The 14,144-nt window shown below is 34.0% G+C and overlaps 1 protein-coding gene across 2 annotated transcripts in view; it reads right to left on the reverse strand.

Annotated features, from left to right (window-relative positions):
* Positions 1 to 14,144, reverse strand: part of LOC115452740 — a 63,406-nt gene extending 49,262 nt beyond the window's left edge. The window contains exon 1 of one of the 2 annotated variants that reach the window (XM_037438059.1): positions 13,773 to 14,144. In XM_037438059.1, the coding sequence (XP_037293956.1) occupies positions 13,773 to 13,956 (184 nt within the window). In that variant the 5' untranslated portion in view covers positions 13,957 to 14,144. Of the gene's footprint in view, positions 1 to 2,357; positions 2,496 to 13,772 lie in introns of those variants that run through there. The other variant, XM_037438061.1, reaches the window with a different exon arrangement.

A 14,144-nucleotide genomic window follows, 5' to 3' on the forward strand; every position in this document is an offset into this window, starting at 1 on the left:
TGTTAAGTCATTATTTTATCGGAAAAAATAAAGGTTACATTCCACGCCGCAAATTGAAGTTAATTGAAAGCAAATATGAAATTTATGATCGGAATGATAACTTAGAGATTGTGTTTTCCTCATGATACGATAGATTGGCCTTGAATCCTAAGTGTGGATAAATTAAAGTTACAGTGCTTAGCAGTGGCGAAGGGTGAAGTTTTCCGAAAGGGAACCCGACACTACTTATGAGTACTAATAATATGAATCAATGCGATTTACCAATCGTTCGTATTCGTAGCAATTCGTAATAATAATTGGATTTTATATAAATTGCGAAAGTGAAGCCGGAAGGAATCGGGTTATATGGACCCTACGCCACTAGTGCCTAGCGGCAATTCTACTCACTCTAAGAACCCACGCTTTCCCCCTAACCTTTAGTGCAGAAGTTGATTATAATTCGTAAAGGTGATTAATTGTTTAGATAGTAATATTTGCAGCATGGTTGTTGAAACTTATTTGACTATGTCGTCTGTTTCGGTATCTATAAAATAATTTTCCTTCATTAAAACTATACTTAAATAACTGGCCATTAATTAACATTCCAACTAGAGTTTCAAAAAACAAATTTCAAAATGAAGCCTTCAGAGACAGGTAAAAGTAATGCAATGTTTATACAAAAACTCGCGATACGAGTTATCGGTTTGTGTAAATGATTCTAGTGTTTATTTTACAAATTATTTGTCATACACGACCTTGTACAAGACGTGATTGTTCACGTATTTACTGATATATAAGTACATAAATACTGACAATAGTTGATATAAATAGCAACTTAATCTCAGATGTATGAGAGTAGATATTTACATGCATTGTGATGTTTAGGGGACAAGTGTTAGTGGTAGTGTTGATCTTAATTTCTTTAGAAATACTTCATAAGTCCGGATTTACTGTTAGCACGTACAAGAAGTGATAATATATAAACAAGTAATTGTTGCCTTAGATTTACATATGATTCTAAATCAATAAAACCTTTTGAGTAAAATCAATGCATCAAAATCAAGATAATATGCGATACGACGCTAAAATTCCACAGGGCAAGCTATTACGTAATATTATATGCAAGGAAGAAATATTTACTACATTTGCCATGAATTATGTCAAGAATGGTCCGTGTTCCAAAATCAAAGCATCACAATCGAAATTACCGTTACAAAATATCGTCATAAAATGTTATCGCAACTATTTTATATGCTTATAAAAATGCGATAAAATAAAATGTCTATAACATAATTTTATCACACCATTTTAACTATGTTATCTAGATAGTACCTAATTAGGCTTGTTGTAAATAGCATTTCAAGAACGCAATCTTAAAATACAACGAGATAAAATACCTTACCTAAACTTTAATATACATTTAAATAACTTGATTATAAGTATTTACACTTGTTATTCACAAAAGCGTTTATTACTACAATAAAACTTTTTTCTTAATAGTACCTATAGCTGATAGTCTGGCAGGTTTTCGAAACAAAAAGGCTAAAGGAACACACTCGAATATCGATTCATAAATTTGAATAAAATAACCATTCAACACATTCCACCTGTAGTGAAACAATTGTTCAAATAAAACAACGCCACGCGCCAATACGCCGTAACTCTACGCTGCGGTGTACCTGTCGTGTGACGTCATCGTCCTTCGAATGCCTTCTCGCCCCCATCGCTCCCGTTCCCGAAACAATTACACAACCATTTTGTTTTTTTTATTTTTGCGTGGAATTTTTGACGTGCTTCAATATTTTGAACTTGGAACTTGTTTTAAAAGAGGTTTGGTTTTAGGGTTTTGTATTGTTTATTCTTTTTTTAAATAATTCACATAAGTGGCAAACGCATAATATTATTAATGTTTTTTTTTTATGAAGTTAATGTGTCTAAAATTATCATTACTAATAAATAATAATATTCAGTTTCAGAACGAGTTATACATAGGAGAAAAACCGGCCAACGGCGCAAACAACTTTCTCCACTAAGTAGATATATGAAAATGTACAATTTCAACTACATTACTCTTAATAGACGAATATATTCATTAATAATTATATAAAACGTAATAAGTATGACTTATTTTGTCTTTGAAAAGTATGATAATTCATGGCATTAACTTCATGTCCAATACAAATCCATGAGAGGCAAAGGTCAATGAACAACGGTGTTTTGGTTAATACACTGGCATTATTTATTACTTTGCTGTTAGTTATTATAAGGGCATTAAAGGATGGTAAATTTTCATTCTTCTACTTATTGTAACTTATCTGCTAAAACACTCAAATTCAACTATAATGACATTGAAATAACATTACATAACATGCACTCACTCCTTTTAATCCGAAAATGGCAAAATGGCAGCATCACAATCTGGCACAATGCGCTTTATATCATCAGTCACTTTAACATAATCTTTACTGGCACTTGGCAATGTTTGTTCGACGTATAATAGCAACTACTGGCATTAACTGGCAATGTTCCCACGTTATCCGCTTATCTATTCATGTCTTATCAACACGATATCGTTATCAACGGTCTACATTTTTGAATATTTTTTTTGAGGTCGATTCTTTAGTGTTGGTAAACAAACGAAGTTTGTTATGTAGGGAAGGGTATGCATATTTAATGCTTAAAAAAAATTACTTATTTACATAAAAATGCTTTAGTCTCTGTCGTTTACGATGACCGTATATAATGCATACCTAATTATGATAAAGGTTTGCAATTTTTTTTGCGAGAGGACAGTAAACTCATCGAAAGATCGTATAAAATCATCGAAATGAGGTTTACTCTGCATAAGGTGCGAAAACGAATAAAAAGGTGGTTTTTAGCCGTCACAGCGGTTTTGCAAACGACATTGGCCACCTAACTGTATACGCCAACCGGATTGCCATGTAAATAGAACCTCTCCCTACACGGTATGGCCAGATACTGGTTTTTTGGAAGAAACGAATAAAAAACTTGTCTCTGGCCTAGCTGGCCAATTTGAAATGTCAATTTTTAATTTTGGAACTGGCCAGTTATATTTGAAATGGAAAAAACGACGAAGAAGTTCTGTTATATTTTTAATATTATTGCAGCTTGTGCAAACTAAAAAGGTCATAGATTTGACCGTAAAGCAGTCAAATTAATAGAAAATAAAATTTTATTTCTTTGACAGCGAACTAAGTCGTAGAAATTAAAAAAAAACATCATCATTTCACAAATTTCTTATAAACTTACCCATCACTTGGCATATTTTAAGAACCCAGTCCACAGACCTGCTTTGCTAGTTTATTTCATAGAGCCGAACAATCAGCAAGTGATCTGAATAATTGAACAGTGAATTAATTCGCACTGCACATGAACTATTAATAATTAATGAATGAATCCATTTCAATGGACACGTACAACCTACTTAGTTTATATTTACACTATTTTAGCGAAACAGTAAGACGTATACAATTCTTTGAGTTTAAGCCTTTCTGAAAATCTTAAAAGGAAGCCTGTGTTCAGTAGAATTTATGTGGCTGATGTGTTCTTCGACTTGTACTTTTTCTTACATGCAATTACACTTCGCAAACTATGAAATACAGTCATAAGAAATTCAATTTCTGTGGACAAGATTGGGACTATTTTCAATACACTTTATGTGGCTGATGTGTTTATCGACTCGGATTTTTTCTTACTTTGCAAATTATGAAATACAGTCATAAGAAATTAAGAATTCATTCAAGATGAGGAAAATGGTCGCTAGCGAAGACGTCACGACACCTACTACGAAAAAAAATGTAAACCTAAGTGACATTGTTATTGAAAAGTGTATGTACACAAACAAAGTAATATCAAATGTTAAATTGTTTACATGGCAAACGGTGCGTGTTGAGTTAATTTACATTTGCATAAGTATGTACTACGTTGTTGTATCCGTCTCAAGTTCATATCCATATCCTTAACATGACTTCTTGCGAATAAAACTTATAAATAACTATTTTAATCTTCAATCTTTAAATCTATACTAATATAATGATCTCTAATGTTTACGCGAATAATGTCTATACTAATATTTATATAAACGTGAAGAGTTTTTTTTGAACGCGCCATACTCAGGAACTACTAAACCAATTTAAAATGTTCATCAATAGGAAGCTACATTATACCTGAGTGCTATAGACTACTTTTTATCCTGGAAAAATATAACGAGGTTTTTACAACGCACCTGTGTACTGCGCACACGCTTATGCACTATAATATCTCGGTGGTGGTAGAAATTCGGCTAGGAGGAGGTCTTACAACGCGGGCGGGGCTGATCCAAAGCCAATCTATCTATATATCTATACTATTATATAAAGCTGAAGAGTTTGTTTGTTTGTTTGTTTGAACGCGCTAATCTCAGGAACTACCGGTCCAAACTGAAAAATTCTTTTTGTGTTGAATAGCCCTTTGGTCATGGAGTGCTATAGGCTATATATCATCACGCTATACCCAATGGGAGCAGAGCAGTAGTAGCTAATCTCATGAACTACCGGTTCGAACTGAAAAATTATTTTTGTGTTGAATAGCCCTTTGTTTCTGGAGTGCTATAGGCTATATATCATCACACTATGACCAATAGGAGCGTAGCAGTAATGAAACATATAGCAAAAACGGGAAAAATTTATTAATTAGTTTTTAGAGCATCCGTTGCGTGCGCTGCGTAAACGTTTAAAGTAATTCAACAATAATGTATAACGGGATTGTTCCTCTTAAAAAGTTCTACAAAAATATATTATAAACCAAAGTCCCCCGCTGCATCAGTCTGCCTGATCGTGTTAAACTCAAAAACTACCCAACGCATTAAGAGGAAATTTGGTATGGAGACAGTTTGGGACCCTGGGAAGAACATAGGCTCCCGGGAAACTACTACTTTTATAACGGAAAACTTTAGCCTGAAAAGCTTTATAACGCAGGCGGAGCCGCGGGCAAAAGCTAGTTATTTTATAAAACTAAAGTTGTTTTCCACACTCGCTAATCTCTAGAACTATTAACTACACCGAATCTACAAGTTTTGACTAAGTAATTAGAAGCTTCATTGATTCCGAATGGTTTGAGTTACTTATTATTTTTGTATGCAGACACAGCAAAGTGACTACACCTGGTAGCGAGCGGAGTAACGTCCGGATAGTGTAAATTACTCCTCGGCAGTCGATACAATTATGCCGGCCTGTTGAAATCGGATATACACAAACAGATCCCGGAACGCGACACACGTGGATCACCATGGCGGGTTTTAACACCTTGTGTATAGTCGCTATCCAGGTGGATATAAAATATATCCTACCACCAGCCTATCTATAGCAGTAGCTAACCAAGCGACAAGTAACCTTTCATTTAGGTAAGGAGCTAAGTATAATGTAACAACTACTTGATGTCCCAATTGTACATACATAACCTACAGCCATAATTTCGTAGAACTTTCTCGAACTTATCCCGTAAGTTTATAGCCGTGAGCAACCTTCGAAGGGAAAGTAACTTAATTAGCTTTCACGTACGAGATGTATGAACTGGTATTTTTTATTACATATCATTTTTAGCGTTTATACAGTTTTTATTGACATGTTTATTACTCGAGCTCGTGGTAATGGTTTATGTAACTTATTAACGTTGTAATAAGGTAATATACAGTTAAATGCGAAATAGCGTTTTTTTCTGATCTCTAGTAAGTATTTTCTAATTTCAATTTCGAGGTATTTCATCGGTATCAACTCACGGATTATTTCAGTAAGCCCACAAAACAATTTAACTTTCTTGTTCTTTTTTCAAATTAATTCACTTACTCGCCATATCTGACGTCAAACCATAAATCACCAGATCAACACTGGCTGAATTAAAAAAATTACACTAACATTAACCTCGCTTTAACTTACTTCAAAAAAATAAATAATTCTAAATTCAAATAGTCACCAGAACATACGTTAAGCCATGTCATTGACTATGATTTACCAGCTCTTAATGTGCATGGAATTTAGAATGTCGAGAGGAGAAAGCTTTGCGCAATCATTTACGTAAACTCTTTCATTTCGTAATTAGAGAAAGAACTGTCAAAGCGTTATGCGAAAGAAGTTGTTAATGTTTTTGCTTGATTCGATGAAACTGCATGTTGTGGATGGTTGATAGTTGGTAACAAAAGACGTTTAGAAGCGAGTTCCTGTTTACTTATTGCTACAATATACAACTGAGTGTAGAAAACTTTGCAATCTCTTGCTTATTGTAAAGTTAACATACTTACTAGATGTAAGAATTTCGTATATACAACTTGATGCTTTACTTACAGGAGTCGATTTTAGGCAAAAGCAAGCTTATTATAATAAATAGGTTTAGTCTAAGTATATATCGAGGCAGAAAAAAGAGCATTATTGATAATCATAGACAACATAAACGGTAGTACAATTTACGTTTAATACAACCTAATGCTGCAATAGATATCGGAATTGTTTTATCAAGATAAGAAAGTCGTTAGTCCGCATTCAAGTGATATGACAGTTTGTTAGTAGCAATCGATGTGTCAGTTTGAATGAACATCACTTCAAGCGAATTTAGATTCTGACGTCATACTACATATTTAGGTATTTCAGTATCTGTTATTGCTATTATAGAAGTCATTGTTGTCATTTTTCTGGTTGACCTTGTTAAATGTCTTTTGACCTAGAGTTTAAACTATTTGTGTAGTATAGATTTTAATATCAAGAGGTTCAATGTGATGTTTTTTTTTTCTCATTTATTTAAGAGACTGATTAATGACTTTGGTTGATAATTATCATTAATGACCGTGTCAGTCTTATAGTTCATATAAACTGTATTTTTAAATTATTTTAATTATGAAATAGCTACGATAGCCTAGTTGGGTGTGGAACGGACTGCGAAGACGAATGTCCGCAGGTTCAAATCCCAAAGGGCACACACCTCTGACTTTTCTAAAATCATGTGTGTATTCTTTGTGAATTTATCATTCGCTTTAACGGTGAAAACATCGTGAGGAAACCTGCACATCTGAGAAGTTCTCTATAGGAATTTCGAAGGTGTGTGAAGTCTACCAATCCGCACTAGGCCAGCGTGGTGGACTAAGGCCTAATCCCTCTCAGTAGTAGAGGAGGCCCATGCTCAGCAGTGGGCAAGTATATAATACAGGGCTGATATTATTATAATTATTATATGAAATAGCTGATAAAAGTCGTTTAGAAACTACGCAGCACGTTACAAAAGATATTACCAAGATCTCTAAATAATATTTTTTCTTCTATAGCAAAAATCTGTTTACTTCTTATGGTATAACCAATTTACATGGCTGGATAAAAAGTAAAACCATTTGTATAACTTGATATTATTTTTTAGTCATCGTTGTGATTTGAGTCAGTGGTATTTCTATCGGGGCTTTTCCTGAACGTGACTTAAGACGTGTGGCTTACGACTTATTCTTTTAAAACGTTTTATACTTTGCACAGACCTTTTTGGAACCTTTCTTTTGAGGTTTTATTTTAGCTAAAATAAATAGAAGTAAACGTGTTAAGCTAGTAAGTCCTTTGTTGGCTAAGGAATCGTATTTTATGAAAATGATGCCCGAACAGGATATACATCGGGAATCGTCTTGTCTTTATCACAACAAGGATGATAATAATTATAGTACGTGCTCTATATTATAAACTGCTCACTGCTAGGCACGGATCTTCTCTACTAAGGGTTTTAGACCTTAATCCACAACGCTGGCCTAGTGCGGGCAAACTTACATATCTTCGAAATTCTTACAGAAAATTCCAGGTAAGGTTTCCTCACGATGTTATGCTTCACTTTTAGAGCGAAGGATATTTGATAAGAATATAACATAACGTCGATAATTCAGAAGTAACCTCCGAACTGAATAGGTATGTGTTTATTAATCATGTTGCAATTTTAGCTTAATTACGCAATATCTAGATACTTAGAACATCATAATCAGCAGCACAGAATGTTGAATGAAAATCAAAAACTGCCATGTAGGGCTTAAAAATATAACTAATTTCTTGTACTGGCAACGTTTTAAAACAAAAAAGTAAAAGTGCCACCGTCAAAGTAGGTTTTTTATTTTTCTGGTCAGGCTACACCACCATAAACTTTACAGGAAACATGTATAATATAAGTAAAAAGTTGTACCATATATGTAGAATTGTTCTCCATGCCATCCTTATCTTATTTTTCTTTTAAACGAGGAAGTACCTATCGTAAAACGTTAACCAAAGACGATTTTAAATTCTAATGCATTGACGTCACGTCGCAAAATGGCGGATAATTGTTTAGCAATAACAATGTGATCCTTATACATATAACAATCGGACAATGTGAAGCTATGAATGGGTCGCCAGGTGTCGACTTCGAATATTGCTTGGGGTCACTTCAAGGCAACTTGGTAAACCTTTAACCAACAATATCTGATTTTAACTCATTATAATAATAATAATAATATATTTCTTTTTTGCACAACCAATAAAACATAAAGAAAAACAAATACAAGACATGGTTACACAATGGGCGGTCTTATCGCATTATAATATTTTTGTTTAATTTAGAATCTAGCATTACAATTTTCATATATATACCTAAATATTTTTCATAAAATATATCGACGGTTGAAGGGCTAATTGAAGTGAATTAACACTAAGTTTCACACCTATTTCAAATCAGCACTTTTTCTATGTTTTTTAACCTAATTAGAAAATTTCGAAAAAAAATATCGCTTAAATCAATTCGCCTTTCAACCGATAGTAACAACAAAATGCATAAACAAGTTTAAAGCAGTTATGATTTTTTAAATTGTTTTTAGCAGTTTTACCTTTTACGGAACATTATAACATTTTGAATGACATCCAACAGAATAAGACAAAATCAAGTGCTACAAGATGTTCGGTCATCTCGAAGGGCATTTGTTACTATCCAAAAAAATATTTGTTTTAAAAATGGTTGCCTTGTTCGAATTTCTGCCTTACCGTTTGGAGATAAAGACAAAATTACATCGTGATCTAGTTTGGACAAAAGCTAGAAGACAGACATTGCTTTTGATAACAATTCCTTTGAAGAACTTTTTGACTACACCTAGATCAGCATCAATTTGACATTTTGAACTAAGTACGACATATTCTTTCTAAAGTATAATTTTTGAACACACCTCATCAATACCAATTCGAGATCTTGAGCTATGACATGTAAACTAAACTAGATATAAAAGTCTCAAACAGACTACATTCTTGAGTAAAACTGTCATGCAACTATCGGTTAGTGGCAGCTTGGCTGATGCCTTAAGCATGTTAAAGATTTGAAGCCCAACAAATTCTTTGAAGCGATACATGGGCAGTCACCCCAACTGACCCACTTGGTTGCAATAAAGGAAGGAAAACTTATCGGGATTTACTGTCGTTTCTATCTAATGCTTTAAGTATTGCTTCAATCTATCACTCAAAGTTACATCTCAAATACTAAGACAGAAGTATTACAGTTTTTTTTTAATTCGTCGCAGCATAGCCACTACACTGGCAATGATGATAGTGTAGTCGAAATGTAATCGTAAATCAACTACACGATAAGACAATCCAAATAATATATCCACCTGACTTACTGGAGGTGAACTGACTCGTCATCCTCCACAAACAGTCACAAATTTGATCTCGAAAGAAAAGCATCCAATTATCGCTATGTGTATTCCAATCCATGATGTGTTATGGACGAACATCCCAATCCCCAAATGAGGATATTGCCATTTAGCGAGTTATTCTCCATTGGTTCTTGCTATCTATTCAAATATAAAATAAGTATATCTAGTTCCCACTAGCCAGCATACGAGCGAAGTCACGTGATGCGCTTATCTCAACGTACGAACACGACAAACCGGTCCACGATGAAACGTAGTTATTTCTTAGAATCATCTTATTCTCGCATCTACGCGAGTCGGCTGTATATTTCAAGTACCCTTGCCACCATATTTGCGTATATATTTCGAATAATAAATAGAAAATAGCTGCCAGATATGTAAGATAGTATCGAGTTCCTTAATTCTTGGACCTTAAAACCGTAGTCAATTTATTACACCATCTTAAAACTCTGTTCTTTTAGTTTTCTAAAAAAGAAATGAATAGATGGATCTATATTTTTTATAATTACCTACTCATAGTTTTTTATGCTATCTTTGCGACCTCCAAACTGAAGCTCTGAACAAAGAGAGGTGTTATAGCTAATCGCCATACAAACATGAGATTATGAGTCCTATGCCGTTATCTAAAGGAATTTTAAAAAGGCCCCCGAGTTTAAAACAAGTGTAGCAATTAAGGTAAAAAATGGCTGAGATATTTGGAAGTCGGAAAAAAGGTTTAACCATTTTCTTCAGTAATAACTTTATCTTTCTTTTTGTTGTAATGTTTCATAGTATCTAGCATATAGGTTTAGAGTGAGGATTTTCAATATGGTATCATAGGGCAATTACGTCTTCGTTTGTACCATTTTGAAGTCGATTTCGTTGAGTTTTTGTAAAATGTTTTGAAAGCAATTAGACCCTCAGGACAGATCAAATGCTTCTTCATTGGTCATTTGTTTTCGAAACGAAATATTCAATTTTAAAGAAAGGCTGCAACATTAACTTTTTGATGCAGCTAAACAAAATAAGTCGCTTGCTTCACAGACAGCAATACCACTTAGAATTGTGCATTAAAGACAAATTACAATTTACAAAGCTCTTGATGACTGAACTGAAACAGATTTGTTTCGTGAAATTAAAATTACACTGTCTAAAACATCAAACTATTACAAATGGATTTGTAAAACTGCTTAGCGACAGGAACAAACAAAGCGGTGATACCTTGAACTCGAACGAGGGAAGTTTTACACCTGACGAGGGAAAATATTTAATAAACAATATAAATAAAACAAGTGGACTTGCTAACCGGGTTTGAGTGAAAGTGCGCTGGCAATGCGAGGACCTCCTTTGGCTAGCTGTTTAAATCTTACAATGAGATACGAGATAACTGCATACTTAACTCGACATAAATCGTTCACAGGTTTAACTTTGGTAAACTATTGTAGTGTATCAATGCTTATATTAGTAAATAAATATTATTCCATCAAACTACCACATTATTAACATTAAATTAGTGAAGTAAAATGCACATAATACGGAATTTAGGAGGAGCAAGGAACAGACAATAAGGCAAGGAAGTCCATGTAGAATTCTAGAAAGTAGGAGCCTAACTCCGAAAATCCAAACATTATTAATTATGTGTGGTGTAAAAACATGGATTTATAAATAGTATCACATTATTGTAAACATGTAATATGACGTCACTGTCCTTTTTTGACTCATCACTATTGCGTAGTTTTTTTAACGCTCTTTTTTTACGTGACGAATGCTGCATTTATTATTATTTGAAATTAAGTCATTCTTCACGTCTTCTTTCTACATAGACGTTTTCTTAATTCATTCCACAGGGATCCGCTAGACCAGAGACCATGCTGCCAAGTTATAAGTAAAAATTTACATAGATTATCATCCAGAAGAAGAAGTTATGAAACTATTTTTTTTATTTATTCGTTAAAGAACCCGCTAAGATCAAAGAGCATGCAGCCATATTATAATTTGTATACTTCATTACGTTTATTTATTATTCTAAGTAGGTATGTACTTTATAACAAAAAGTAAACATAAAAGATTTTCTCTCCGATGTTTTAAGCAATTCGTATACTTCATTACCTTTATTTATTATTCTAAGTAGGTAAGTACTTTATAACAAAAAGTAAACATAAAAGATTTTCTCTCCGATCTTTTAAGCAATTTATTTTAAGCAAACAATTGCTTAAACTTTTTATATCACAAATCTTCCCAGACGTTCCAATTTATTACGCTGCTATCTTGCTCAACTTTAATCCATTAGCCGTTTATCTAGCCACACCCTTCAGTAGTTTAAGAAGAACCGATAATAGGTATATCGACCTAAGCCAACACCACCACTAGTATTATAGTTTTTTTGGCCATTGCAAAATGACCTTACTGTACCTGATGGTAAAATAGGGTCCAGATTTGGCGTCGATTATAAGTGAGTCCTACCCTCGCCAGTCAATATAATTATGCAGGCGTATTTGCACCATACCACAAAATACTTTAAAGTTTTGGGTGTCTACAAGTTTTGGTAGAAGTTTGTTGGAAGAAGGACAAATAAGATAGATAATAACGTCGGACAATATAGAAAAGTTTTACGCTCCTATAGAATAGAAATTCTTTTAATTAGTTAAAATATATTACGAAAGAATAAGAATAAACCTATTACATTCTTGACTACAGTAATTGAAATATTTTTGTTATGTGGATTTATAAAATTTTTACTCCCAGCCTTATAGGCATTTTGTACTCTAGCTTGAAGGAAATTGTAAATCTACATTACCTATAGAGCACATAGTAATAAATGTAATGACGAGCGTGGTTCAGATTTCGGAGCCAAGCTCTTTGATTCAAAGAGCAGGTCGTTTCTACTGGTCTTGCCAGCAGTTTTACTGCCAGACGAGGCGCTTGCTCGTGTCTTCTTTTCGCTTCATGATAGATTAAGCTGAACAGTTCATAAACTATACTTATAGTCTAACGCACATCTTTTTGCTTCGTAATAAATTAGGATGATCAGTTCCTACGCCATTCTTATGGTCTAAAGCATTGATTACCAAAGTGGTGCAGATGACCACAAGACTCCACGGGAGATTCGACGGGGTTCTACGTTGGCGTGACCAAAAAAGGGGGTTCGCAATTCGTAAGCGGGGGTCTACGAATGTATCTGGTTTTGATAGTAAAAAACTAAAATGTTGACTTGACTTCGCCTATCAATGTAGGCAGATAATATTTTAAGAAGCTCAGCGACTGTTGTATTAAAAACCTTGCATAATCTGGGGAATATAGCAGAAATGTAACTGTAGGCGGTCCGGAACCTGCGAAATCTTGAAAGCGGTCTATGAGAAAATAAAGTTACGGTACCTCTGGTCTAATGTATAAATGGTTTTTACCTCCAAAGAATATTTGACTGAATAACCGTTCATATTCAAGTTTATGCGCGTAATTTATGTCTGATTACATACTCTGGTGCAATTGAAGTGTTTACACGTTTTGTTAATATTTATTGTACTGGTACAATGTTAAGTTTTTACACCCGTCACGGAACTGTTATGATTCAATTATAAATGCTTCATAAATATTTACCTGCAAAATAGCAGCAACTCGAAGCTAGCCGTTAGGTATTCAAGCTTGTTGACTTCTAAGACAGTATTGCGCATTATCATTCGAAAAGAATCTAGTAAATGATGATTTTAATTGCGATGTATTAACGTCATTACATTTGTGCACACAGGTCGTTCATTATAGATATAAATATTTCTTTAATATTCAAAGATATAAACCGAGAGGACAACATAACAGGAAAATCATAAAACGAGTCTTGAATCTTGATTTTTATATCAGAATAGACGCTATGGAGTAGGAAAATGTTAAAGCAAAGGTAATACACTCGAAGGCGTTCTTATTTATAAAAACTCGGAAAGTGAAACCTTAGCGTAGATTTGAAACAGGTTTATAATAACAATAATTGTAATTAGACAGATAATAAAGTAAATAGTAAATAAATTTTACGTTTTAAAAGATGTTTAGATATTGGAATAAAATCTATTTTAAGCGGTCCATAAGTCATTTGGTTGTGTGTCTAGGCCTTAGAGAGTTGGTTTGGCTGTACGTAACTTACCTTTGCGCGATTTCCAATAAAGTTTCCTCAAATAATATGCGGCTGCCACCAATAACAGTGCAGCCAAGAAAGCACCGATAGCCGCACCAGCAACACTCCCAGCACCATAACAAGCCGTCTCTTGACCAAAAACACACGGCACAAGAACGGTCACAAAAAACAATAATTTCAAATAAACACCCATTTTTTAAAAAATACTTTTTTATTCCATCACTAATTTATGGCACTTGGAACGAACGTAGGTCACATATCACATTCCTAAAATTTGTTTTCAAATCCGGAATGCGTTAGTTTGAAAGTAAAAATGGCGCGAAATGCGAGAGGCGTGCGCCGTGGTGGCGTGCGCGGTGGACTGTGGCGCGGCTCGGGCGC

The sequence above is a fragment of the Manduca sexta genome, chromosome 2 (assembly GCF_014839805.1).
Source record: "Manduca sexta isolate Smith_Timp_Sample1 chromosome 2, JHU_Msex_v1.0, whole genome shotgun sequence".
Taxonomy (NCBI): domain Eukaryota; kingdom Metazoa; phylum Arthropoda; class Insecta; order Lepidoptera; family Sphingidae; genus Manduca; species Manduca sexta.